General features: G+C 51.5%; 2 protein-coding genes across 2 annotated transcripts in view; both read left to right on the top strand.

The window, feature by feature from the left end:
• Positions 1–18829, top strand: part of dmtn (dematin actin binding protein) — a 37329-nt gene extending 18500 nt beyond the window's left edge. Inside the window, exons 3-16 of the mRNA XM_088909306.1 lie at positions 1772–1831; positions 2627–2707; positions 4170–4325; positions 5971–6015; positions 7333–7468; positions 8378–8425; positions 9226–9375; positions 9500–9639; positions 11354–11459; positions 12765–12829; positions 14042–14104; positions 14815–14880; positions 15908–15988; positions 16829–18829. Coding sequence (XP_088765432.1) covers positions 1823–1831; positions 2627–2707; positions 4170–4325; positions 5971–6015; positions 7333–7468; positions 8378–8425; positions 9226–9375; positions 9500–9639; positions 11354–11459; positions 12765–12829; positions 14042–14104; positions 14815–14880; positions 15908–15988; positions 16829–16942 — 1260 coding nt within the window. The 5' untranslated portion in view covers positions 1772–1822 and the 3' untranslated portion in view covers positions 16943–18829. The remainder of the gene's footprint in view (positions 1–1771; positions 1832–2626; positions 2708–4169; positions 4326–5970; positions 6016–7332; positions 7469–8377; positions 8426–9225; positions 9376–9499; positions 9640–11353; positions 11460–12764; positions 12830–14041; positions 14105–14814; positions 14881–15907; positions 15989–16828) is intronic.
• A 520-nt stretch (positions 18830–19349) lies between these two features.
• The window catches only part of LOC148839032 (actin filament-associated protein 1-like 2), a 38086-nt gene continuing 31044 nt past the window's right edge, over positions 19350–26391 (top strand). Inside the window, exon 1 of the mRNA XM_088909304.1 lies at positions 19350–19563. Coding sequence (XP_088765430.1) covers positions 19548–19563 — 16 coding nt within the window. The 5' untranslated portion in view covers positions 19350–19547. The remainder of the gene's footprint in view (positions 19564–26391) is intronic.

Here is a 26391-nt window from a genome sequence, read left to right as displayed (position 1 = left end):
GAACAGGCCTGGCTTGGATTTCACTTGTTTACCTGTCTCTGCTCTGTCCTCCGGGGAGGCAGAGGGTGGACGGGAGGGACTTCAGTTCTCCTGAAGCTCTCGATCAGGTTAGCGTGCAGGTGGACAGTGGAAGAGAGGGCACGTGAACAGTCCCAGCCTTCAGCTCTTTTCATTTGTTAGCTTTGCTGGTCTTGTCCTGCTGCTCCCTGATTTTTATAATCTATTTGGCAGTACAGTGTCAAAGCAGATCACACTGTATGCAATGTTCCTTACTGTGAACACAATTACCGATGGATAACGGTGCCAGATGATTGATATGGCGTTTTAATATCTCATATGCAGTTATGGGCTGTTATCTGCAATATCGTATATCTCTTGTGATAGAAATGTTTCGATATTTGTGTCAGCTAACTGCTAAATCTGCTAAATCCATATCAAGGAGGTCCTGCGATTCGTTAGGAGAGAGCTCAAATTTTAAAGCCGTTTGCAGAACTGGCTATGAGTACAGGCATTTCATCTGAATTTAGCTGGCATTGTGCATTTGGAAGGGACTGCGCTGAAGCCATAAACTCCATCTGGGAAAGACATGATGGAAATATGGTGTTTTCAGAAAGGAAAAAAAAGCGCTGTGCATGAGAGTCTGTTGGAGAGGCGTGCAGGGTGTTGTGTGGCTCCTGTGAGAGTGAAGGAGTGGTGCACACTGTCAGTCTGCAGGCTGACATGAAGCAGGAAAGATTCACAGATCGGACCGGCGTCGGGTCATGGAGAAGAGAAGCCAGAGGGGTCCTCGTGCCCCTGGTACCCCTGACTTACCTGATATTGTACAGCTCCGAACAGCTCGGAGCTCTCAAGTGCTGCAGCTCTGCATGCGCTCTGTTTCTTCACAGAAACAGGCTAGAAACAGGTGCTTTGTGGGACGGCAGAAAAAAACTGACTGCAGAGTAAAAAATGACAGCAGAGCATTTCCTCTGATTTCTCCCCCAACAGACCATTTCAACATTTTACATTTCAATGTTTTACAAGACCATGATTTTGAAAGGTTTCCAGACCTGTCTGTCTCTGCCCAGACGTTATTCACCTGCCAGTGAACTTGTGTTCCCTGGGATAGCAAGGGATCTTGCTACAGGATCTACAGGATAGCAGGGGAGGTCTAAAGGGAGGGATCCGTAGATCTGCAGACAGCATTCTGCCAATTCCAGCTGGGATGTGAGGTTCTCGATCAGGGGTGGGCGATCTTGGCTCTTCTGTGGCACACCATTGTAAACCTCTGTTCCCCCTGACCCTTCATTATTGAAGTGCTCTTCAGTCACGAAGGAATCCGTTCAGGGGTCAGCCCTGTAAAGGTTGTGGATGGGCAGAGCTGAGGATGCCTGCCTCTGTTCTAGAATGAGGGCCTTTTATGAGACTCAGTGGAGTCTGCTTCCCCTCCAGCCCCCACCTCAGCGTGGTTCAGTCATTACTGTCGCTGCCCTCACTGCGCTGAATGGGTCACGGATTCATCACTGCATTTCCAGTGCCTTGTAATTGAGTTTTGCCCCGAAACTGATGGATCAGAATATGATTACCCTGACACACCGACGTCTGTTCCCCCAGCTGAAAGGCGGCTCGGATAGCTGTGATTAAGTGACCATAACCACAGCCATGAAATGTGTTCTTTGCTTTTCAAATTTCAGAAGGTCTGTAACCATCATTGAGTTTAGGTTGTGCAAATAGATCTGAGTGAACTCGATTTTCACATCAGTGTTGTTTCCTCTCTCTCTGTTCTTAACAGAATAATTTGGCTGGTGTGTATCAAAGAAGTTATTTCTTTTCTACTCAAAAGATGCAGAAGGTAATCATATTTTTCTACATTTTTTATTTTTATAGTATAACTCTGTGTTCCTTGGCCTGACAGGTCATTTCCTAACCATCGTACTGATCTAATTCTTCCACTGCTCCTCCTAAGACCCAGAGTCCAATGATCCTGTTTTTCCGTTCTGGAAAAGAGGATATGCAGCGTTTTATCACAGCTGGATCTCTTGGTACAGTTAGAATCAGTCCTTTGCAGTGCTTTGACAGTGGCACGCTCACATTGCAGGCTCAGTTTGTCCGACCTCAGAAGCTGAGCAAGGGAATGGCCTGGCCAGTACTGGGAGCCTCAGAAGAAACAGCTGGTTGCAGCTGTGGAAGGTGTTAGTGGACCAGTAGAAGGCGCTATTTCCCCTGGACCTGAATTTCCCAATAATCCCCGTCCCAGGAAGGTGGCTGGGCACTCTGCTGTAGTATGAGACATTAAACAGGGTCCCTGGTCATTAAAGATCCCGTGACACATATTCACAAGAACAGGGCTGTTAACCTCAGTTTCCTGTCTAAATTCCATTGAGGGCTCCTGAAATTTCTCTTTATTTCCAAATGGGGATGCGATGGGAGAGAGCTATCCAAGCGAGCGGACCTCACCAGTTGCTGAGAAGAGAAATGCGGGACTTTGTGCCCTCCTTGGGGGATGCTTTGTTCCCAAGGGTACCTTTCCCGGGATGCCTGTCAGGAACGTGATTATATAGCTAGCGGCCCTGTTTTGTGCAGCGGAGTGTGCTTTTCCCTGGTGTCCGTGCGTGTCTCTCTCACGGCGGCCTGTGTTTCCCGGCAGCAGCAGACCAGGACGTCTCCGGGGAGTGTGAGCTCCTCCCGGGGCCCCAGCGTGCCTGGCTCTCCAGCCGCCACCATCATGGTAAGAACAGCCTCTCTCTCTCAGGATTCTCCCGAACCCCTCGTGCAGGTTCACCACCCTTTGCTTGGCAGCCTGGCCCCGTTCCCCCAACCAACCCATCAATCAATCAAGGTTTATTTATCAACGCACGGACACTACAGCATACAGCGGTGTTGTCAGCAATGAAATGCTTTGTCCTCGAGCTCGTTAAGAGGGCTAGAAGAGTAGAAGGACAGGAATTTATAGGGATTAGATTAACATTAGGATACAATAAATCACACAATTGCAATTTACAATACAATTTACAGATTGTGCAAAAGTAACACAAGGGTAGGAGGTATTTAGCGCTCTTCCTGTGTAAACACACGCCCTGCACTGCCCCTGGCCCAGTGTCCTTAACGCAGACTGGCTCTGGACTGACCAGTGCTGCTCTGCTGGGGGGCAAGGTCTCTGTGAGCTTTATACCCACTTTCTCTCCCCATGCTGCAGTATTTTATAAGGTGGGCTTGCAGAAGTGGTTTGAGCCCGAATGAAAGAATGCTGGACACAAGGGCTACTGTGTAATTCTACAGTGTTATACAGGAACGCCTGCTGCGAAACTAAGTGACCAATTGTGTTACAGGAAGTGATCTTTGGCAGATAGGGAGGAGGAAGATGAGCATGATCTTGGAATGCTGCCAGTCTGATCAGCACAGGGAAGCGTGATGGAAAACGTAAAATATTTAAGGGCTGTTCTCGTTTCATCACTTTGACAAAAACGCGTCGAGCACCTCTGTGTTTCGCTCCGTTGCACGTGAAATAAATACTGCTTTTATCTTCTGAGACGGACTCCTGACTGTCTTTTAAAAGGAAGCAGAAGAATGTCTCCCACAGCAAAGGCGACAGAGGGCACACAGGTTCACCCTGCCTGAAGATAACAGGGGCTTTAGGGGTGAGGTCAAGGCAAGGCCTAGAAATAGCAAAAACGTTACAGGATTTCTTGATCCATTTAACGCTGGAGGAAAAGACTCATCCTTCCCGGTGGCCAGGGTTTCAGGGTGAAATCTGCTGCCTGATTGGAGGGCTTGTTTGGGCTCTGACTCAGGACGGGCTGTATGAAGAGCCGGATGGTGACCTGTTGATTCCTGTCGGAGGGATCCATGACTCCTGCATTTCCCTGCCAGGTGCTGCTGTTTTAGAAAGCAGTCCTGAGACTCCGTCAGCGATTCAGTAGACAGGTGGTTGTGTGTTACATAACGCTCTGCGGCTCTGCAGAAATCTAGTCGTGTTGCGCTAAGAATATCTACTTCTCTCTCTGCAATCTCCCCAGAAAGACACAATCTCAGTCAGCTCATGGTATTAATAAACACAATCTGAACTTCTCCCAGTAAAACAGTATGAAAACTGTCCAGTACTGTGCCACGTTCCTTTTTTTTTAAGAAGACCTTGCGATCAGACAGATATTGCCTTTAGTGAGATCCTTCTTTCATTCCCTCTTTTCCAGGCGAAAATGGATAACCAGGTGATAGGATACAAGGACTTGGCAGCCATCCCCAAAGACAAAGCTATACTGGACATCGAGCGACCGGACTTAATGATCTACGAGCCCCACTTCAACTACTCTGCCCTGGACCGGACAGAACTGCCCAGGAGCAGAGAGGTGAGCAGATATTTGAACGTGCCTGTAGGGATTGTCATTTTCTTGTCTTGCTCGCTGCTCGTGGAGAGCTGGAGCCCTCCCATGAAGGACTTGGGTTTGTGTCTCTCAGTCAGTGAAGTTAAGGAGCCTCAGGGTCTGTCCTGCCTGCCAGCTGATTACCTGTCAACTGATAACAGTTTCTATTAAATAGGCTTGACCACACTTGGAACCGATGCCTGGCTCAGAGACTCGGAACACTCAATTCTTGTCTCTGGTGTCCTCTAGTGGTCATCTCCTTGTAACTGCACCCATTCTGACTTTAAACCTGAGCTGTGGTGTGCTAATAATAATTATTAATAATAATTCTTTGCACTTATATAGCGCTTTTCTGGACACTTTACTCAAAGCACTTTACAGGTAATGGGGATCCCCTCCTCCACCACCAGTCTGCAGCCCCACCTGGATGATACGACAGTAGCCAGAGTGCACCAGTACTCTCCCCACACACCAGCTCTCAGTGGGGAGGAGAGCAGAGTGGTGAAGCCAGTTCAGAGATGGGGGTTATTAGGAGGCCATGATTTGTAAAGGACAATCTTGCTGCTCTGACCTGAACCCCTAAAAGATATTCTTTCCACTGAGCATGGATGTCAAATACCTGTCTAACCTCTGATAAGAATGTCTGTAAAATGAATAGTTAATACAGTGTGGGTACCATGAATGTATTTTGCTTAACTGTTTTTGGTACTGTTTTTGTAACCCCTTATTATTTTGGACTGAATTTCCTCTTTAAATACACACATTACCTTCACACACATTAGCCGGGCTTACGCTGTGGGGTTTGCAGAAATAACGAGCTGGTCAATACGAGGGCTGAGACAAACCCGGGGGGCTCGAACCCCACTCAAAGGCCCTGACAAGGTCGGCCTAGCGAACCAGAATCAGGAACCAAAGTGGAAACCGCAGGGAAGCTCATTTAAAACCCAGCACAGGAGAAGCTGCCTTACACAAAGAGTTGCAGGAGTGTGGAACAAGCTACCCCGACATATGATTGATTCACTGAATGGCATTCGGATCAATTAGCTGCTAATTACCTAATGGACTGGGCTGAATGGCCTTTGCTCAGTTCTAAACTTTCTTATGTTCTTTCGAAAGGCCCATTAAATAGACATGTTACAGTATATGAAGGATGGTGCAAGGTGGGTTACTTTCAGACCTGCTCGAATGGGCCAGCTGTTCATGAACTGTCCTGAGTCCCCCTGCGGGTGATTAATCATAACCCGCCCTCAGACTCCTGGACTGGCTGCAAGCACGCCACACTGAACCGGCTCAAAGTGCCGCAGACAGGATGTCGAAAGCTCTGTCTCGCACCGGGAGCGAGGCTCCAGGGGGCAGATTCATGCAGCACTGCTGAGCTCCCCGCAAGGAATCCTTAATCCGGGAGGTGTGTGTCCTGGCAGCTCCTCTGCTGGAAACCAGTCCCGACTCGTCAAACTGTTCCGTCTGCCGTCCGGGCTCCCGGAAAGACCAATCTGATCCTTCCCTGTCTGGCAGCCGGAGCATGGCATCGAGCTCGTCCGCGCAGCCCGATACTCGCTGGCCATTGCGCGGCAGGGGTGTGCCGGCAGGGGGCAGGCGGTAACACAGTGCCTTTGTTTCCTTCTTTCAGAGATCCATGTCCCCGCACTCGATATCTCCCCCGCCCTCCCCAGAGGTAAGGGAAACGACTTTCAGAATCGGTGCGAACCGGAAGGCGGGAAAGGTGCAGCAAGCAGCAGTGCGTAAAAGAAGAGTATTTCCAAAGTAACTTCTGCCCTGACACTGGGGGGCGCTGTTGTGCACAGGGAAATAGTCATTGTGAGGCTATGTTGCCCTGCTGTGTTGTCAGGGCTGCTATGCTGGGATCTGGACTTCAAAGAAAGCACAGCGTCTGCACTCTTGACCAAGCATATAGCGCAGGCTTGTAGGAGGAAAAGACCACGAAGAGCAAAGTTCACACAATGCACTTTGGCGAAAGGTCCTTCATCAGATCTTTAAAACTGTGAGAGTCCTCCTAGCACAGTGTGAGGGAGTTCCTTCGTATTTGCTTTGTTATTTACTGCACTGGGAGCTTTCCAATGCCAGCTCTATTGGGTCGAACAGTTGGTTATTAAGACGTACTGTCTGTGACTGAGGTCCACATCCAGCAGCAGAGCCCTGGCGTCCATCACAGGAAGTGGCATCGCTCAGATGACATCTAAAAATTGCCTCATAATTGCTTTGCTGTTGTCCCAGAAGATCGATTCTTACAACTTGAGTGTTCCTATCTGAAATGTACATGTGTTTTATATCTGTTACTGCTTTCTGGGCTACAATGCAAGCAGAAGAAGAGGTATTGATTTACTATACATCAGTGTTCAGATCATGCCTGCAGCGCAAAGCACATCTAACTGACTACTAAACTCTCACTGGCAAAGTATGTGAGTTACCATGATAAGAAGTCGTGGGTATTTGGGAACTCCACCTTTCCTGTAATGCTGCTATATTCTGCAGACTGATTCTGCTGTGCATTAATTCTTAATGTATTCTTTTGGCTCAAGATGCCTGGCTGTGGATGCTGACTTTGTTTTCCTGAGTGAAAGTATTGTTCCATTTGATTATCAATAATTCAGCTAGCCACTTTGTTCAGTATGAGTAAAATTATACATTCAGTTTCAAAAAGCTTACAGGTAGCTGTTTACATTGTCACGGCAAAGACAGAGGGGGTTTAGAGTCATCCTTATTTCTGGCTTTTTCCTGTACTTGTCATTAAATCGTGTATGTGGTATTGCATTTTGAAACAGAAATGAGGAGGCATTTCTTTACACAAAGGGTTGTGGGAGTGTGGGACAAGCTACCCATCCAAGATATTATACTTTCTCGTAAGAAACAGCCGGATGAGATCCTGCGATCAATCAGCCACTAACTACCAGACGGGCCTGCTGTCGTCTGTATTCTTCCTTCCGTTCTAAAGTAAATCCTCCGTGTCTCCTTCCGCTGTGTTTTGGGGCAGAACTTCCTGTCCAAGGAGTCCCGGGAATCACTGGATCAGAAATCCCCCGGCACCGTCTCCCTGGCGTCCAGCGTTCAGACGCGCCGGGTCAGCACCGGCTCGGTCAAGGGAGCCATGCAGCACTTTCACAGACCAGGTGGGTCACAGGGTACCCGGCCGGACCGGGCCGTCCGAGACTGGACATCCGGTGCGCACCAAATACTGGAATAAAACACTGAGCCCATAGAATCGCTCTGCTTGTAGAGTCCCCCATCAGAGGCCTTCTCTGTTCAAAAAGGGAACTCAGATTCCTCAGATGTTGTTTATTCCACATGCGTTTACGTTGCCTTCATTCACTTCACTACCTTGTGAAGTGGCAAGTGGCAAGACGTCTTGCCTTTTCAAAAGGCAGCAGAGGGAATTGTCTGACAGTGTTTAACTTTCCAGTCCTGATGTGCTGCGTCCGTGCCATTAGTTTAAAATGACAAAAGAATCCCATTTCAGACCGGTTGGAATCGGGAGGTTGGCATGAAACCCCCAGGATCCCATCCGATACACCAAAAGAGCTGTAAGAGCTGGGTAATCCCTGATAACTGGACAGCAAGGTGCTGCATTACTTTATTATTAATCATTTATTTAGTGGACGCTTTTAGACAAAGTGATTTTCGTGTGCACTCGTTTCTTTAGCTGAGTATTTTACTGGAGCTGTTCGGGTGAAGTACCTCTCTCAAGTGTTCAACAGCTGTGTCCCACCCGGGATTGGAACCCGCAACCTTCCAGTTGCCAGTCAGAGCCCTGCTTCCCGAAGTGGCGTCACCACCTGCCCTCTGAGATGTGGACGGCGTGAAACTCTGCCCCCAAGGCGGCCCGGTCTCTTGGTGTGGCAGTGTGCTTCGCTCTGTCTGGGCTCGGAGCGAGCAGGGTCGAAACCCAGCTGCTCTCGTCACACCTGTCCCATCCCGCCCTGACCCGGCACAGGGTTCGAACGGGGTTGCTTCCAGGCTCCTGCGGGCACCTCTGCGTTGTGAACGGGACTAATCCATTCTGTGCCTGTCTTTCCTTTCAGACAACGGTACCAACATATACAAGAAACCCCCCATCTACAAACAAGGAGGTGCGTGCTCGAGTTTTCACCCGCTTGCTGCGACTTGATGATTTCCTACATCGTTAGAAAACGAACAGGCTGAATGTCTGAATGGAGTTTGATTTATTTCCAATGTAATATCACAAAATGTATTGGTCTTCCAACAGGATTTTTTTTTTATATTGCGATCCCAATTCAGTGAAAACATACTATTATATTTTCTTCCCATAAAGGGTGATGAGTGTGTAAACATTACGAATGGAGGTCATTCACTGGCATCCCTGGGGCTTTACTGACCAAGGATGTCAGCCAGCCTTTCCTGGAAGGAGCCCAGAGAGTCTCCTTCAACCGTGTTGTTTCCAGGGACTCTCTGCATAAAAAAAAAAAAGATCTGGCCCATCCAGACAGATCCGGGGAAAATGTCATCCTGGCTGCCAGTCACTATGCCACAGCGGTAGTTGTTTCACTAGGAGTAACAACGCCCAGGAATTAAGCATACTGATAGGATTGTGGATTGTTTTAGTCACAATAAGACTTGGCTAGACCTGCTTGGCCAGGGGACGAGGAGGCTGGGACCCCCCTGCAGAGTGAGGGGTGACCCAGGGGCAGCTGCAGAGGGGGAGAGGGGGTGGAGATGGGATGTGAGGGAGAGAAGAGCCTCATGTGCAGTATTTATAGTGTTTAGGAGAGGAACTGATATCAGGAGAGCGTACGAATGGCCGAGTCTGATTGAACTGGGCTGCTGTCCTCCCTCCTGGACGTGCGTTACAGACTCCATGTGCAGGAGCTCTGCAGTCACGTCTCATTGCCCTCCTCCTGTCCGTGCGCAGACGTCTCCGGCTCGGTCCCGCACAGCAAGCACATCGAAGATCTGATCATCGAGTCGTCCAAGTTCCCCGCCGCCCAGCCGCCAGACCCCAGCCAGCCCTCCAAGATCGAGACGGACTACTGGCCCTGCCCCCCGTCTCTCGCCGTCGTGGGTACGCCGCCCGGCGGGCACCTGGCTCGGGCCTGGCAGGGGGGGGGGGGCATGCTCGCTTGGGGGGGGGGGGTGACCGAACTGGTGTTGTCTTTTAAGGTTCGGCGTTGTTGTGCTTGTCTCAGAGACGGAGTGGAGGAAGAAGGCCTCGCAGAAGAAGGACAAGCGAGAGGAGGGAGAGGAGGAGGCGGAGGAGGGGGACGACGCAGACCTGTCGGAGGACATGAAGAGGCTGCGGCAGCTGCAGAGGCAGGAGCTGGAAAAGGTACCGAGCGCCAAGGCGGTGGTCAGGCGGGCACAGAGCTGCCCGGGCACCACGGTAGAGGTCATGGGGGAAGTGCAGTAATGTGCAGTCGAGTGCACAGAAACAAGAGCTACAAATCACGCTCAGACAGAACAGGACGCTCAGCAAGTCATGCCCCGTCTCCCACAGCAGGCCGTCCGGTCTTGAGGCGCAGTCATCACAGTGAGTTTTCACTGTCTAAATCTGATTCCCAGCCCTGCTCCTGCAGGAACACAGTGTCTCTATCCCAGTGTCCCAGTGATTCCCAGCCCTGCTCCTGCAGGAACACAGTGTCTCTATCCCAGTGTCCCAGTGATTCCCAGCCCTGCTCCTGCAGGAACACAGTGTCTCTATCCCAGAGTCCCAGTGATTCCCAGCCCTGCTCCTGCAGGAACACAGTGTCTCTATCCCAGAGTCCCAGTGATTCCCAGCCCTGCTCCTGCAGGAACACAGTGTCTCTATCCCAGAGTCCCAGTGATTCCCAGCCCTGCTCCTGCAGGAACACAGTGTCTCTATTCCAGTGTCCCAGTGATTCCCAGCCCTGCTCCTGCAGGAACACAGTGTCTCTATACCAGTGTCCCAGTGATTCCCAGCCCTGCTCCTGCAGGAACACAGTGTCTCTATCCCAGAGTCCCAGTGATTCCCAGCCCTGCTCCTGCAGGAACACAGTGTCTCTATCCCAGTGTCCCAGTGATTCCCAGCCCTGCTCCTGCAGGAACACAGTGTCTCTATCCCAGAGTCCCAGTGATTCCCAGCCCTGCTCCTGCAGGAACACAGTGTCTCTATCCCAGAGTCCCAGTGATTCCCAGCCCTGCTCCTGCAGGAACACAGTGTCTCTATTCCAGTGTCCCAGTGATTCCCAGCCCTGCTCCTGCAGGAACACTGTGTCTCTATCCCAGTGTCCCAGTGATTCCCAGCCCTGCTCCTGCAGGAACACAGTGTCTCTATCCCAGAGTCCCAGTGATTCCCAGCCCTGCTCCTGCAGGAACACAGTGTCTCTATACCAGTGTCCCAGTGATTCCCAGCCCTGGTCCTGCAGGAACACAGTGTCTCTATCCCAGTGTTCCAGTGATTCCCAGCCCTGCTCCTGCAGGAACACAGTGTCTCTATCCCAGAGTCCCAGTGATTCCCAGCCCTGCTCCTGCAGGAACACAGTGTCTCTATCCCAGTGCCCCAGTTATTCCCAGTCCTGCTCCTGCAGGAGCGCTGTGTCTCTGTCCCAGTGCTAATTGATTACGTAATTGATCTGCTTATTTGCTTACACTCTTATTTAATTTGTTTCTTCTGTCAACCTGGTTGTCAAAAATACCCAACCATATGGGTACTGAACAGTTTCCGACAGCTCCAGCACACTCAACTTGACACAGCCTCTCCTCAGCTTTCTGGACGTTATTTTTGACTGAACAACTCTAACTAGATGTAGTGTCAGATACCGTGTCATTCCCACCTGTGCCTGTTCATCATCATCAGACACGCCCACAGTGGGAATGACATGGTTTCGGACACGCCCACAGTGGGAAGGACATGGTTTCAGACACGCCCACAGTGGGAAGGACATGGTTTCGGACACGCCCACAGTGGGAAGGACACGGGTTTGGAACCCAAACAGGTTTGCAATGTAAAAACATTGTGCCGCACACTGAAACTGAGCCAGAAGCCGCGGAGATCCCTCTGATCGCTGTCCTGTCTCTTTCAGATCCAGTCGAACCTGGGCAAACTGATCCTGAAGGAAGAGATCGAGAAGTCGATACCCATCCGGAGGAAAACCCGCTCGCTTCCCGACAGGACGCCTTTGCACTTGGGTGAGTTGGGACCCTTGCTCTCTGAGCTTGTGAGGAGCCGGCCTGGCACTGAGTGAAAACTCTTATGAAAGAGCCTGACCCTGGAAGGCCACTGTGTCTGCAGGTCTCCTAGGTCCCTCTACAGGTCTACAGGTCTACAGGTCCCTCCGAGGCCAGGAGAAATTGTAGAAATTATCCCAGATAGGCTGTTAAGAGCCAAGCTAGGATGAGAACCTGCGAAGGCATTGGCCCTCCAGGACCGGGATTGAAGACAGCTGCTCCACAGAGTTTATGTCCTACCAGTCTGCCTGCTTAAACAGTAAAAGCGGTCCAAAAGGAGGTCAGAATTGGAGGGCTCCAGGGAGGAGAAATTGATCGAGTCTCCTGGTGGTGAATGGCGCTGTTCCAGTTCTGGAAGACTTTCTGATTAATGCATGTGGAACAGACCACTGCCAGCTTTTCCATTTACTTCCTCACTAAATGGGACTTTCAGATGCCAAAATGGATGAGATCATCGGTTCAATTAACTACCACCAAGCGAGCCAAATGGGCCCAATGGCCTCCTCTTGTTTGGAACTGCTCTTATGTTCTTAAAATCAGCAGGGCTGAAGTTTCAGGAGGGTGGAATGGGCGTGACGATGAACCTGATGCTTTCTTCTACAGCCTGACTGTACGAGCGTCCGGTTTATCATTCATTTTTTCGTCTGCCACCTCTGTCCGAGATATCCTGCTGGAGGGTCATGCTAAAGGGTATGAGAGCAGGGCCCCACACAGGCCTGGAGCCTAGACACTCCTGACCATACTGCCCCACACTGCTTCCCCCTCCTCACTCTTTCTGTGTGTCTGTTAGATTAGGGGCCTTGAGCAGGACAGTGGAGGACGTATTTCTCGCTGTGGCGGCTGTGTGATCTCTGCATGCTTGCTGGCAACACAAAGGAAAGGTTCAGGTGACAGCGTGTTGACTGTCATCAAGGCGTCAGGAGCAGGGGGCTTGCAGGAACTCCTACTGCCCCCTCGATTACATCACAACTTTGAAACCTGCTGGCACAGTGCCTCCTCCAGGCAGACGCATGACTCCCACTTGACAGCTGGGGAGCTTTGTAACACATGGATGGCAGGCAGGTCAGAGGTTTGATTTAATCCTTGTGTCTGTTCCCCCCTGGTCACTTCACTGGCCCCTGCTGTTGACTGACCACTAAAGCAACAGCAGGAGTGGGGTCCTGCTTGAGTCTTCAGGATGCCTCCCTTTCCCCTGCTCTCGCGGACTGGGGCTGCAGGAAGAGGGGGGTGACCTCCTAGGACTCTGACGCTGTTTTTCCCCAACAGGACCCTCGTCCGTGGCCTCCAAGTCCACCTCTCTCCCAGTGTGCAGCAGGACCAGCCTCACCAGGGTGAGTTGGGCCCGGCCGGACGCGGGAGCGACCAGGAAGATCACGGGGCACACGGACATTTAAGATGTTAAATGTCAGCAGAAACCACCAAGAAAAATCAAACACTAAAATCTGTCAATCGCGTGACTGTTCACCCTCATTGCAATGGTAAATCTAAATTTAGTATACTGGGAGTGTACAAGCGTACTTCGACACAATGAGTTGAGTGGATTGAGCAATGATGAAGAATGGACGAAAATTTCAAGCAGCATCTTCAGCATCGGTCTAAATTCCCGCCCTGTTTGCAAGTGCTGAATGCATGAAAACCAGCTTCAGTATGCAATTCTAACACTTGAGGGATCCCTTCCCTGGCTGGGATATTGACAGATGCAGCTGCTGTGCAATACCCTTGACCTCCAGAGCACTTCAGGGGATCACATCGTACAGCAGGCTAGGGGTCCAAGCCTCTTCAGTTGTCGCCCCTCTTGGGAAAGCTCTTTCTAATCACCTAACACTCACCCTCTGTTGATGTTCTTAAATCTCGCCTCCAATCTTACATGCTTTTCAATGCCCTCCAGTTCTTGCAACCTGCTTATTTCTTCGGAATTTCACATGTACACCTGTTTTTGCAGTATTGTTTTTTTTCTGTTTGTTGTACTTCTTTTCTATGCATATGATTTGCGCTTTGAGGATGCTCTGGATCGAAAGGCGCTATGCAAGAATAAAAAACCCGGATTGAAACTGAACTTCAGGTGTATGATAAGCAGCTGGAAGGTCTTCAGTGTTTAGTGTTTAGGGTTACGGATGAAACCCGCAGTTCTGCAGGACAGCTGCCTCCAGGGCACCAGGGTCAGTGGCATCAGTGCTCAAGCAAGACAGAGTAACAGCAGCTGGGAAATTCAAGCGCCTTGTTAAGAATGATCCACTGGTTTGCATGCATGTTGGCCATGGTGTCCAGAAGCCTGTTCAGCCCCACATCCAGTGGCTCTTGGCCGGATGTGCATGGCCCAGAGTAGAACCCCAGCTTGGCTCGTGAGATTTCGATGCGTGCCGTGCTTGGGATCAACTGTTATCTTGGACATAATTAAGTGGCTTCAGCTTCTCTCAGACTCCATACACGTACTGTATGCATGTGTCTCGGCATTGATCCTCCGAACACGGGCATCGCAAGCTGCGTTCAGATTTTATAGGGCGGCTTGTCGTAACTCCTGTGTGTTTTGCTTTTCTTTTTAGCTTCAGTCCGCAGAGTTCTCGTCACCAGACAGCGACAAGAGTGGCCAAGGTACGGGCATCACGGCTGGCGTGGCCCCCTGCTGCTGTGCCTTCAGTGACACACCTGCCTGCAGAGGGCAGAGCTCTGTGTTGTAGAGAGTTTGTGACGGGAGGTAGAGGGAGGTTAGTTACACACCAGAGCTGAGCCTCTGCATTGCTGGTCAGCTCAGAGCAGTCCTGTTACTCAACATGACACCCATTCTGACACAGGTCAGGTAGAAGCACAGAACGATGTTTATCCATTTTTTTCCCTTTTCTTTCATTGCAAAAAGGCTCGCACACTGATGTTAAAATAGAAGTTGCCTTTGGGGGTTAAAGCAGCATTTCTGTGCTGTTGTGATAATCTCTTGAAATGTCTTAAGTGAAAGAGATGTGCAATGAAGAAGTTAATGCTTTACAGTATGATTGATCTCTGTTTTGTTTCCCTCTCGCAGGTTTGCAGGTAAGAACTTTGTATCTACTTGTTTTGTGATTAACGCTTTACAATAAGTAAGCCTTCATGAGTACTTCAGGAACAAAGAAAACAATAAGTCATGAACACACAGTGACTCCATTTGCATTTTTTTTATCTCTATAAGAAATAAAATATTACTTCATATTGGCAGTAAAAATATATGCATCTGATACAAAACATTACTGTTTTGCATTTTATACTTCTAATACCAACATTAAAAATTGTTACAGTAAACAATGACATCATTACTTTACAATTGAATGTTTGATTGCTTACTTAGAATGGAGACTCACAGAGGGGGAGAATGGATAGAGGGAACTCGCTGCCAAGCATGCTGGAACAGAAGGTGTGAGTTCCGCCTGCACGCTGGACAATGTTCAGTATCTATGTCCACATTGGTCTGTGTGTGTCCACATCATGGCTCTGTGTGTCCACATGGCTCTGTGTGTGTCCACATCATGGCTCTGTGAGAGTGATCATGGCTCTGTGTGTGTGGCTCTGTATGTGTGATCATGGCTCTTTGTGTGTGATCATGGCTCTGTGTGATGATGGCTCTGTGTGTGTGGCTCTGTGAGAGCGATCGTGGTTTTGTGTGTGTGGCTCTGTGTGTGTGATCATGACTCTGTCTGTGTGGCTCTGTGTGTGTGAGCATGGCTCTGTGAGAGTGATCATGGCTCTCTGTGTGTGGCTCTGTGTGTGTGCCCATGGCTCTGTGTGTGTGGCTCTGTGTGTGTGCCCATGGCTCTGCTATGCAACTTAGCAAATGACAGCACAGGTGTTGGAGAGGGGAACAGAGTCAATATGATTTTTCTCCCACAGAGATTTTAGGAATTGGGCTGGAGATCATGTGGTTTAATATTTTAAAAAGAGAAACCTGAAAATGGTAACAATGAAGACAGTTTTTTTGTTGTTGTTGAAATGCTTTTGTGTGCTCTGTGTCCAGGGGTTCGTCAGGCAGGGTCAGATCTCACAGAGCCAGGGGAGCGATGGGGTTCAGGGAGAGTTTGTGGGGCTGTTCTGGATGTGCAGCTGAACTTCTCTCCAGTATGGGACACGATGTAGGAAACAGGCAGACAGACACCTTAGAAACAAACAGAATATCCAAATGAATTATTATGGGCTGTGTGCTGCAGGCTTTCAACAACCTTGGACACACGCACTCATTGCACTCATTGTTAAGATGTTGGTCTACTACAGATAATTTTACATTGGGAACTACACTGTTAGCACACAAAGCACTACACGAAGCTGGCATATTGTGTGTTTTACAGGTTACTGGTATCTACAGTAAAAAGGACTGTTCTGAACACTTCGGTGGTCTGTTTGAGAAGAGCCGATAATAAAACTGCAGTATTTGTATTTTGTCTCCTCAGATTTATCCCTATGAAATGCTGATTGTCACCCACAGGGGGCGCAGTAAGCTGCCACCTGGAGTTGACCGGACAAGGCTGGAGGTATGAAAAAGGAGCACATTTCTGTGCACAGCTTTTCTAACCAACTTTTACCTAAAACACCTTCCATGTTTACCCATTTAATAATAATAATAATAATTCCCTACACGTATATAGCGCTTTTCTGGACACTCCACTCACAGCGCTTCTACAGGTACTGGGGATCCCCTCCACCCTCACCAGTGTGCAGCCCCACCTGGATGATACACCAGTCCTCTCCCCACACACCAGCTCTCAGTGGGGAGGAGAGCAGAGTGATGAAGCCAGTTCAGAGAGGGGGGTTATCAGGAGGCCATGATTGGTAAAGGCCAGGGGGAAATCTGGCCAGGACACTAGGGTAACACTCCTACTCTTTCTGAGAAACACCCTGGGATTTTTAACGATGACAGAGAAGACCCTCATCCAAAGACCCGTGACTTTTTTACAGTACAGTGTCCCCATGACTGTGCTGGGGCACTTGGACCCACACACACCACAGGGTTGTGAGGAAGCTGGAGCCTATTCCTCCAAACAGCGGGCACAAGGCAGGGCACAGCCTGGGCAGTCGATCACCGGGCACACACAAACAGACGCACACACACTCACACCACGGCCAGCTTTCCCAGGAGCCATGTAACCTCTCAGGTATTTCTCTGGGCTGTTGGGGAAAGCCCAAAGCAAACCCTGGGAGAACATGCAAACTCCACACAGATAGCACCCCAGCTCCCAGAATTGAACCCGGGACCCACCCGCGCTACCCAGCACCCTGCCGCTGCTGGTGACGCTCGGCCCGTAGGCTTTCCAGGTCCTCGATGACGTCATCCCGACCTTGGGTGTCTCTCTCTCTCCCCCTCTCTCGCGCAGCGGCACCTGGCTCCCGAGGAGTTCCAGCAGCTGTTCGGGATGCGCATCGAGGACTTCGACCGGCTGTCGCTATGGAAACGGAACGACCTGAAGAAGAGGCTGTCGCTCTTTTGATCCCGGAGAGAAGGGAGGGAGGAGGGGGGAGGGGGGTGTGTGTGTGGGGGGGGGGGGGTGGGGCTGGTTCGAACCCCTGGCCCCCAAGACTCCTCGCGCTGGGCAGCGCCTGCCAACATCGTAAAATAATCTTAAAAAGTCCCTCCTGACTCCTGACAATGAATTAGTTGCGTAGAAGACGAAAAAAAACAAACAAGAAGCAACAGCCTTTATGTATAATATATATATATTATAATATATAATATACAGTCGCAGCCACTGTGTATTAATAATCCGATGTGACGCGCTCTAACCGCAGAGGTAAAGCAGGAGTGTAAGAATCGAAGGCCTGGGCTGTTTTTCTTATTTCTGTACCGTCCCGTCCGCTCGGGCAGAGCCCGTCAACCGGGCGGGCTGTTATCAGGAGACTCTTCACACAGACACCCCTCGGAGTCGTCGCTCGCTTCCCCTCATAAAGGCAGCGTACGGCAGGGACGCTGAGCTCACCGCTTCAGAAGGATGTCGATATGTATGGCTCCGGTTTTTCTACCGAACTTTAACATCTGACCTGCAGCAGAGAATTAAAGACACCTGCTGTAATGGCGCTCGTAACAAAAGGGTCGTTGCCGGAGGTCTTTTATCTTTTAACTTTTAAAATATATATTTATGACCAAAACCAAAACAAACGCCATTTCGCTGTATAGCACATTTCCCATAACAGGTTTACTGGAGGTGATGGAGTTTCTTTTTACAGAGACTTTATTAACTGACGGGAGGGCTTTGGACTCGCTCCTCACGGATACTGGCCTGCGGGCCCGGTCTGTGGGACTTGTGTCTCCGGGGAGGCGAGCGCCCCGTCAGTCCCCCGAGAGCCTTCCACTCGTGTTGACCCACTCGCTCTCCCTCGACCCCCCCACGGATCACTCCTGCCGGCAAGACCCCCGCGTTCGGCTCGCGGACTGAACCCCCTCGAACTCGCGCGCCTGTTTCTGCAACCTGTCACTGAGGGTTAAATATTATTATTATTATTATTACTAATGATAATAAACATCTGAAATCCCCCATGCTTGTTTCTGTGAACCTTTGAGTGAAGTAACCAGTTAGCAGCTCTCTCCTTTTTTTTTATTCCGCTTCACAAGGTGTTTTTTTACTTTATCTGTTGGATATTAGTATTAAGCAGTTCTTTGCCGTCAGCATGATTTTGGAGACATTAATTTCATTTTTATACAAAAATAACGAAAAGGGAAACTCACCCGGTAACTCTTCGTGAGCTCGAATGTGTAAGAGGGTCCCTACCCTCTCTGTCCAGCGGCCCGTGAATGAGGTCAAGGGTGAAAGTTTACGGAGGAGGTCTTTCAGTCAACTTTGCTCTTTTGAGGTTCCTGGGAGCCCAATGGTCTGGGGATGACCCCCTCTTCTTGGGGTGTATTGCAGGGAATCGGCGTCTTGTTGCAGACCCCCGCGCCTCTTGGTGTAAAGTAGTGCCTCATGGGTGTTATCCTCCTGCGTCCTCCGCCCGGGCTCGTTCCCGCCGACGCGGCGTGCTTTCACGGCGAACACCCTGCCTGAAAGAGCTGCACGCCCCAGACCTACCTTTCTTTCGTGATGATTTCTGCTGCGACACTGGTCCCCGCTTTCCAGAGACGCGCCCCAGTCCCACGTGTGTTTTGTCCCGCCCTCACACCGACGAAAAGCCGACGCGTCGCCTTCGCTTTCCCCACCTCGCTCGCTAGCTGTGACTGTCGGGGGGGGTGGTGGTTCCGTGTCCCGGCTCGCCCCCCACCCCGGACTTCGCCCCACGCGCTACAGCTCCCGTTGCAATGTTTTTTTTTATTTGGGTGTACTCTTAATTGAATGTCAAAGTGTGTTGGGAAAAAAACAAGAACAACTAAAATAAAATTCAACGAGTGTGTCTGGTGTCTTTTGTTTTGATGTGTACCGGTCACGTCCACGCATAACAGTACCGTTTAAAGTAATGCAGGGGTCACCTTCAGCCATAGCGCCTGCTGCCTTGCTTTGGTAAGTAGTGTATTGAGCCCCCTGATGCATTTATAGCGCCTTTAGTGCGTTAAGAAGTTGCTACACTGCTGAACTTCACGCGGAGCTTAGGGCGCTGGAGTGCAGCACTTCAATGCATTTTAAGAGAGGATCGAGCGGGAGGAGAGGTAAATTTTTTGGTCCTTAAAAGATGTGATTCCTTAACAGTTACCTGAAGAAGAAGAAAAAAACCACACCCCTCCTCTTTTCTCCCTCTTACTGCTATTTTTAAAACCGCGTTACAGCGGGAGAAGTGATCCGCCAAGAACGTCTAGCAAAGCTGTGAGCTCGTTATCTACGCCAGGTGGCGCTGTGGGGGAGTTTTCTGCTGGCTGCTTGTGAAGTCTTCCCTCTAAAGCTGCCACCCCCCCTCAATGGTGCGTGTGTGTCCATTCCGGGACCTTCGCGGAGGTAGCAGTAATTGCAGTCCGGAGCTGCGGAACCGCCTTGCGCCTCCCCGTCCCGTCCCGTCCCGCAGAGCCCAGAGAAGCAGAGGCAGGCAGGCGGCGCGGTGCGGCGCGCCCGCTGGAGCTATGTGACATCTGCGGAGGAGACGGCGTCGTTTGCGGAGCTCGGATCCCCGTCAGCGATGAACCCGCCGAAAGGTACCGCTGTTCTGCCGACGCTGCTGCGCCTCCGTGCCGTTTCCACAGCGGCCGGACTCGTGCTGCGGAGTAAGAGCGTAGACGGACCCGGGGGGCACGAAAGGGGACGCGGGGTGTGTGTGTGTGAAGGGGGGGGGGGGGTTGCGTTCCGTTGTTTTCCTTCTTTTATTCCGGGGTGTCTTTAGCGCACCCCTCTTCCCGAGCTTGTAACACGGACCGGCGCTTGCTGCGTAACGTGCGGAGATCGCCGGTCCGCGTCTGAAGTGTCGATCGCCTCGAACCGTGTGATACTTGTTGCCTTGCTTTTATAACTGTTGCACTGAGTTCTCCAGCGCACTCAGCGCGGCAGCCTCTTGATTCGTGAAGGAGCTCCTGTGCTGTTGAACAACACGAGATTAGCGAGCCGCATTTCGTTGAATTTTAAGAAGGGGGTCGAGCTTTGCGTTTAATGATACTGTGTGTTTTCTCTCTTAAATGTCGATGCTGAACACTTCGGCTCGTACACTGACGCGAAGTGCCTTATAGCCGCTTTCCCGTCTGCTGACCTACTGTATCAGTGCGTCGTTAAAAGTTTTTTTTTTCCCCTTGAAAAGATGAAAGGTTTCTGTGGCTCCTGGCAGGGTTGTGCGCGAGTTTAGCCCATCGGGGGGGGGTGTCCCTTATTTTTTTCAGGACATCTAAACAGCGGGCTCCCGTTTGAAACCGTGGATGCGCGATGGACGGACTGGAAAGAGAATAACTAATGATTCAATCAGAGTGGGGAGAAACCTCTGCAGATTTCGGAGGGGTTAGCGAAGTGTTAATTCGCGTTAAGGAGTGAGGAGCACGGGTCCGGACGGTCCCCAGTCCTGTCGCTGCCTGGTCCCCAGACCTCCGGATGGGATACAAGCCTATAAGCCGTCATCCAGCAAGACTTTTACTTTAGTTTTAACTGTGATTCCCGGTGCGCGACCGGGCTGGTGGAGGGGCCCGGTGAGAACAGCTGCAGGCGACGGGGATATAGTTTGAATTGCTTTTACACATTAGCTCCTAACGCGGTGGCAAAGGTGAGGTATCCGGCACGCAGCACAGTGCAGAGTCCTGGCGGACCGGGAAAACCCGAGGTGGATCACACTGCTCTGCAGCGGGACTGCCTAGTGCCTGCAGGAGCAGATTTAGGGTTGCAGCTGTAGGTGCGGGGGGGTGCCGGAGCGCTGCTGACTGTCCGCTGGTGAAGAACTGCCAGCGGGGGGGTCGCGGGTCTGTCAGACAGCGCTGTGCTGCAGCCAAGCGCAGACTTGATCTCCCTGGCGCGACGGTCGTATTCTTGTTTTTCGCGTTTCCTGACCGCGGCGTGGGGTTGGACGTTTCAGACGTTACTGGACGCGGTGGCCTGAGCCGAACCTCAGAAGCTGGTGTGCGAGCGGTGACTCGGGAGGGCTGTTCTGAGCAGAGCGAGGCTCTGCAACTTTATCATTGTAAAGGAATGTCTGTAATAGCTTCAGAGCAGCAATCGGAAATACCCTCACCCCCCCTTCCTCAAATCTCGGGAGAGGGGGAGGCAGGGGGGTTGTTTGTCTAAAGACTAATAAAGATCTCTGCGGAGTCGTATCTTCTGGCCTGCGGATCTGCTGCGCTCAGTGTGGAAGGGAAATACCGGCTCCACCGAACTCCGTGCTCAATCATTATTCATCCCTTTCTTTCGCCCCTGTAAGCTAACCCAGTGTGGAAACAAAAATGACATCATTGGGTTTGCACGGATAGTGTTTCACCACAGCAGCGCTTTCTCTCTTTCTCTCTTTCTCGGGGCCCTGTGGTTCCCTGCTAACTCAATCCGTTCCTCGCTCCCGCAAGAGCTCTCTGGACGGGGCGGGGCTGGCTGGGTGCTGATTCCGATGACAAAAAGGCTGCAAATATTTTGCTTTCCATCCATCGTCATTGTCATTAAGATGCAGCGTGCACGCTGGACAGGAGGATTGTGGGATTGGTGGTCAGAGTATGGACGCTGGACAGGAGGATTGTGGGATAGATGGTCAGGGTATGGACGCTGGACAGGAGGATTGTGGGATTGGTGGTCAGAGTATGGACCCTGGACAGGAGGATTGTGGGATAGATGGTCAGGGTATGGACGCTGGACAGGAGGATTGTGGTCAGGGTATGGACGCTGGACAGGAGGATTGTGGGATTGGTGTCAGGGTATGGACGCTGGACAGGAGGATTGTGGGATTGGTGGTCAGAGTATGGACGCTGGACAGGAGGATTGTGGGATAGATGGTCAGGGTATGGACGCTGGACAGGAGGATTGTGGGATTGGTGGTCAGAGTATGGACCCTGGACAGGAGGATTGTGGGATAGATGGTCAGGGTATGGACGCTGGACAGGAGGATTGTGGTCAGGGTATGGACGCTGGACAGGAGGATTGTGGGATTGGTGTCAGGGTATGGACGCTGGACAGGAGGATTGTGGGATTGGTGGTCAGGGTATGGACGCTGGACAGGAGGATTGTGGTCAGGGTATGGATGTTGGACAGGAGGATTGTGGGATTGGTGGTTGGGGGTATGGACGCTGGACAGGAGGATTGTGGGATTGGTGGTTGGGGGTGTGGACACTGGTCAGGAGTATTGTGGGACTGGTGGATGGTGGTCTGGATGCTGAACAGGAGGATTGTGGGACTGGTGGCCTGCAGTCTGGAGGCAAGACAGGGGGGTTGTGGGACTGGTGGTCAAGGGTGTGAATGCTGGACAGGAGGATTGTGGGATTTGTGGACAGGAGTGTGGACGCTGGGCAGGAGTATTGTGGGACTGGTGGTTGGGGGTCTGGACGCTGAAGAGAAGGATTGTGGGACTGGGGTCTGGATGCTGGACAAAATGGATGTGAACTGGTGGTCTGGACACTGGAGAATGGGATTGTGGGACTGGCCCTCGGGGGTGTGCATGCTGGTCAGGAGGATTGTGGGACTAATGGCTGGAGGTCTGGATGCCTGACAGGAGGATTGTAGGACCACTGGGGGTCTGGACAATTGATTAAATGGTTTTGGTGTATTTTAGATACTTGATAATTCATGACTAATTCTTTCATCAAGACCAAATCACTTCATTTAAAAGAGATGTGAGACCTGTGGTGAAGAGGAGATTTAATCTGCTGTAAATGTTGTGTTCAGTGAAAATATAGAAAAAAACACTGGAATCAATAAGCCTCACTTATCAAGAAGTGGTATGTTGGAGGCTGTTTCTGGTCTGGGCATACACAAGGCACAAGATGAATCAAGAGATCCCAGTGTGAAGGACACTAGTTAGTGTGTGTTGCACAGACTGGCAGAACAGGACACTGGGCACAGCAGACTAGTCCAGTGGGAGCTCCAGGTGTGGTGGACTCCAGTGAGTCAGTGTGGCACAGACTGGCAGAACAGGACACTGGGCACAGCAGACCAGTCCAGAGGGAGCTCCAGGTGTGATGGACACCAGTGAGAGAGTGAGGCACAGACTGGCAGAACAGGACACTGGGTACAGCAGACCAGTCCAGAGGGAGCTCCAGGTGTGGTGGACTCCAGTGAGTCAGTGTGGCACAGACTGGCAGAACAGGACACTGGGCACAGCAGACTAGTCCAGAGGGAGCTCCAGGTGTGGTGGACAGGCAGCAGTTGCTGGTGGCTACAGATCTCTGCCTGTAGGGACTGATGGTGTCCTTAGTGCTGGGTGCTGCAGTGGTCAGGGACTGTGGGCTCATCCTGCCCTGTCCGCTCTGCTGCAGGACCACACTCATCCTCGCGCCGCTCGAGCAGCAGCAGCTGTCCCGGCGGGTGACAGTTCGGCTGTGGGTGCCCTAGCCAGGCTCGAGCCCCTGTGAGCGCGTGTGGGCTGAACCAGGGCAGTGAACGGGCACAGGCTGGTCCCGGCTGTGGGAGAGGAAGGGGACAGAACCCCACCAGCCAGCGGCTGCACCCCGGTGCGGAGCAGGAGCCCCAGACGTGCGGCGTCACCGCGTCCAGCCGTGTCCACCTGTTACTGACCTGGGACTCACAGCAGAGCCCCTGTTGTTCAACACTTGAATTATTCTGTGTCATGTCTGTTTAATAAATGACAATAATTCTGTTGCAGTTGCACTGACATTTTCCTTATAACAGCAATAAACTCACAAAGTTATTAGTGACAGGTTTCTTTCACTGCTCAGTGTACGAGCATACTAGTGGTGCCAGGTGACTTTACACCATCAAATGTGTAAAATAGTTGTATTGACAGTATATGGTAATATTTATATGGTCTGCCTGTTCCATTTTAGTTTGCTTCCTATGAGGAGCCTCCCTGGTATTTAAATATGAATGTGAATGAAAAGAAAATTGTTTCAGAAAGCCTGCAATTAAGGATTTTAAAACTAAAGCGTCCTTCCACTGGCCTGCCAAGACCGTCACTGTTACTGATTAAATTCTCATCCAGTGAGCCTCTTCTTGATTCTGGAGCAGGATAACTCCTCTGCTGGCAGCTCCCCACGCGGGACCATGCGGATTTCCCCCAGTGGACTCGGGTCGGGATAGGTGTTGCCCAAATTCCCGTGGATGTGAAAAAAACCATCGTTGCTCCAAAGCAATTAAGAACAAATTGAAATAATTCATGCCAAAAGACCCCTCTGGATTGTTATGTCCTTAATGAGTTTCCTGCCTCTGAGAGCCAGCAGCGTGGAGCAGAGCGTGCAGTGGGAGAGTTACGTTATGTGTGCAGGTCAGGACCCAGTGCAGATGGTATAATCCGGAAGTAAGTGGAGAGGGACATCGGGGAGGAGACGGCGAGGATCAGGGCAGGTTGAGGAACAGGGGGGCGTGACGAAGGTGAACTGGTGCTCGGGGGGGCGGGGGGGGGGCATGGCCATGGCAAACATGTCCAAGAGTGTCCAGGGGGAAATCCGGGGCGAAGTCCAAGGTCCTAATCCGATCCATCCGCAACGAAGACAAGACTCAGTTAAAAACCGGAACGGGATCCGGTACAGGGACAGGGAAATAAAAACAGGATGACGAGGCCAGGCGCTCCGAGCCCCAGACTCCGCTGGGTCAGGACGCCAATCGGCGGCCTGTGCCCTCAAGCCGCGGGCGCAGGGCGACTTGGTGGTAGGCGGGCCCCCGGGGGTCCATCTTCCAATGCAGAGCCGGGAGTAGCGGGAGCGCCCGGCTTAAATAAGGAGGGGCAGGACTGAGGGCAGGTGCACGGAAATCAGCCAAAATGTGAAAGAGCCGGAGCGCCCTCAAGAGGAGGGATTACGATCGTGACAGGGAGTGTACCCTGAGCGCAGACGGGGGCGTTAGAGCCAGGATTGGGGAGCCCTGCACAGGGCGCCCTCCCGTGTGGCCCGTGAGACCCAGCTGGCTAGTTTCTGTGCTGCAGTCCTGAAAGTCAGGCGTGTCAGACCAGCTCCTGCAGGGCCTGGTGTCCATGGGATGTTCATGGGTTATGGTGCTGGCCAGTAATCAAGCAATTCTACAAAACAGTATTGAACGCCCTGGCCCAGTCTACTGGCCACAGCTGGTGTCTCTCAGTCTCCTGAGCTCCTCTGTGCTGCTCCATATCCCTCTGCAGATTACAGCTAGAAACCCACTGGAGCTCAGCAGGTGTGAGCCTGGCCAGTACCTGGATGGGAGACCTCCTGGGAAAAAGTAAGGTTGCTGCTGGAAGAGGTGTTAGTGGGGCCAGCAGGGGGCGCTCACCCTGCGGTCTATGTAGGTTCTAATGCCCCAGTATAGTGACAGGGACACTATGCTGTAAACAGGTGCCGTCCTTTGAATGAGATGTAAAACCGAGGTCATGACTCTCCACGGTCATTGAAAGTCCCAGGGTGTTTCTCAAAAAGAGTAGGGGTGTAACTCCGGCATCCTGGCCACATTTCCCCCCTGTCCTTTGCCAGTCATGGCCTCCTAATAACCCCCCTCTCTGAACTGGCCTCATCACTCTGCTCTCCTCCCCACTGAGAGCTGGTGTGTGGGGAGAGTACTGGTGCATCATCCAGGTGGGGCTGCACACTGGTGGGGGTGGAGGGGATCCCCATTACCTGTACAGCACTTTGAGTGAGTGTCCAGGAAAGCACAATGTAAGTGTAGGGAATTATTTTTAATAATTACCTGTTCAGTGTCTGACCAGCACCGTGCAATTCCAGTGTCATCTTTATCCCCCCTGGAAGGCGACCCTGTCTTTTCCCCCTTTCCGCAGGGGAACGGCGTCTCACAACAGAGGAGATCCGTATCAGGTACGGAATGTCGATCCCGCTCCGCGTGGGGCTGTGGGGGGCGTCCCGCAGGGCCACACCTGCCTGCACCCCGAGGGACGCTGGGAGCGGTTTGTCTCGCTTTCCGATCGCTTCGTTTTTTTCCCCCGATTTGGGGGTTTTCCCGAGCGGGCATGTGCCATCCAAACACCCAGAGTTCAAAGCCGCCCGCGCCAGTCACATGTGCCGGACAGGATGTTGTTCTGATGTCATGATAGAGCTGTTTTGTGGGAAGATCAATGGGCCGATTCCTGGCTGGGAACATTCAGCTTTGCTCAACAGCGTTTGGGGGTTTGGGAAGCGCATTGGCCTCCGGAAAAAGCAGAAGACATTAACCCCCCCCCCCCCCCCCCAGCCCCCCTCCTCTCCTGCCCCGGGGGCAGACAGCAGAGCTCCGGTTCTTTCACAGCCATTAGGCGCGGTCTGCGCTGAACAACAGAGCGTGAAATCTGATTTAGGCCACCACATCGCCACATTGCCTTTGATTTGTCTGTCCTCCTGGAGCGAATTTCGCCCTCGTCCGAGCTGCGACTGCGTTCCCCACGACGTTCCCTTCTTCAAGAAGCACCCGGCCGTTTTATCTCACAGCCCCATCAGAACCGT

The sequence above is a fragment of the Atractosteus spatula genome, chromosome 2, assembly GCF_055471065.1.
Source record: "Atractosteus spatula isolate fAtrSpa1 chromosome 2, fAtrSpa1.hap1, whole genome shotgun sequence".
NCBI classification, from domain to species: domain Eukaryota; kingdom Metazoa; phylum Chordata; class Actinopteri; order Semionotiformes; family Lepisosteidae; genus Atractosteus; species Atractosteus spatula.
This window is presented reverse-complemented; position numbering and strand designations above follow the sequence as displayed.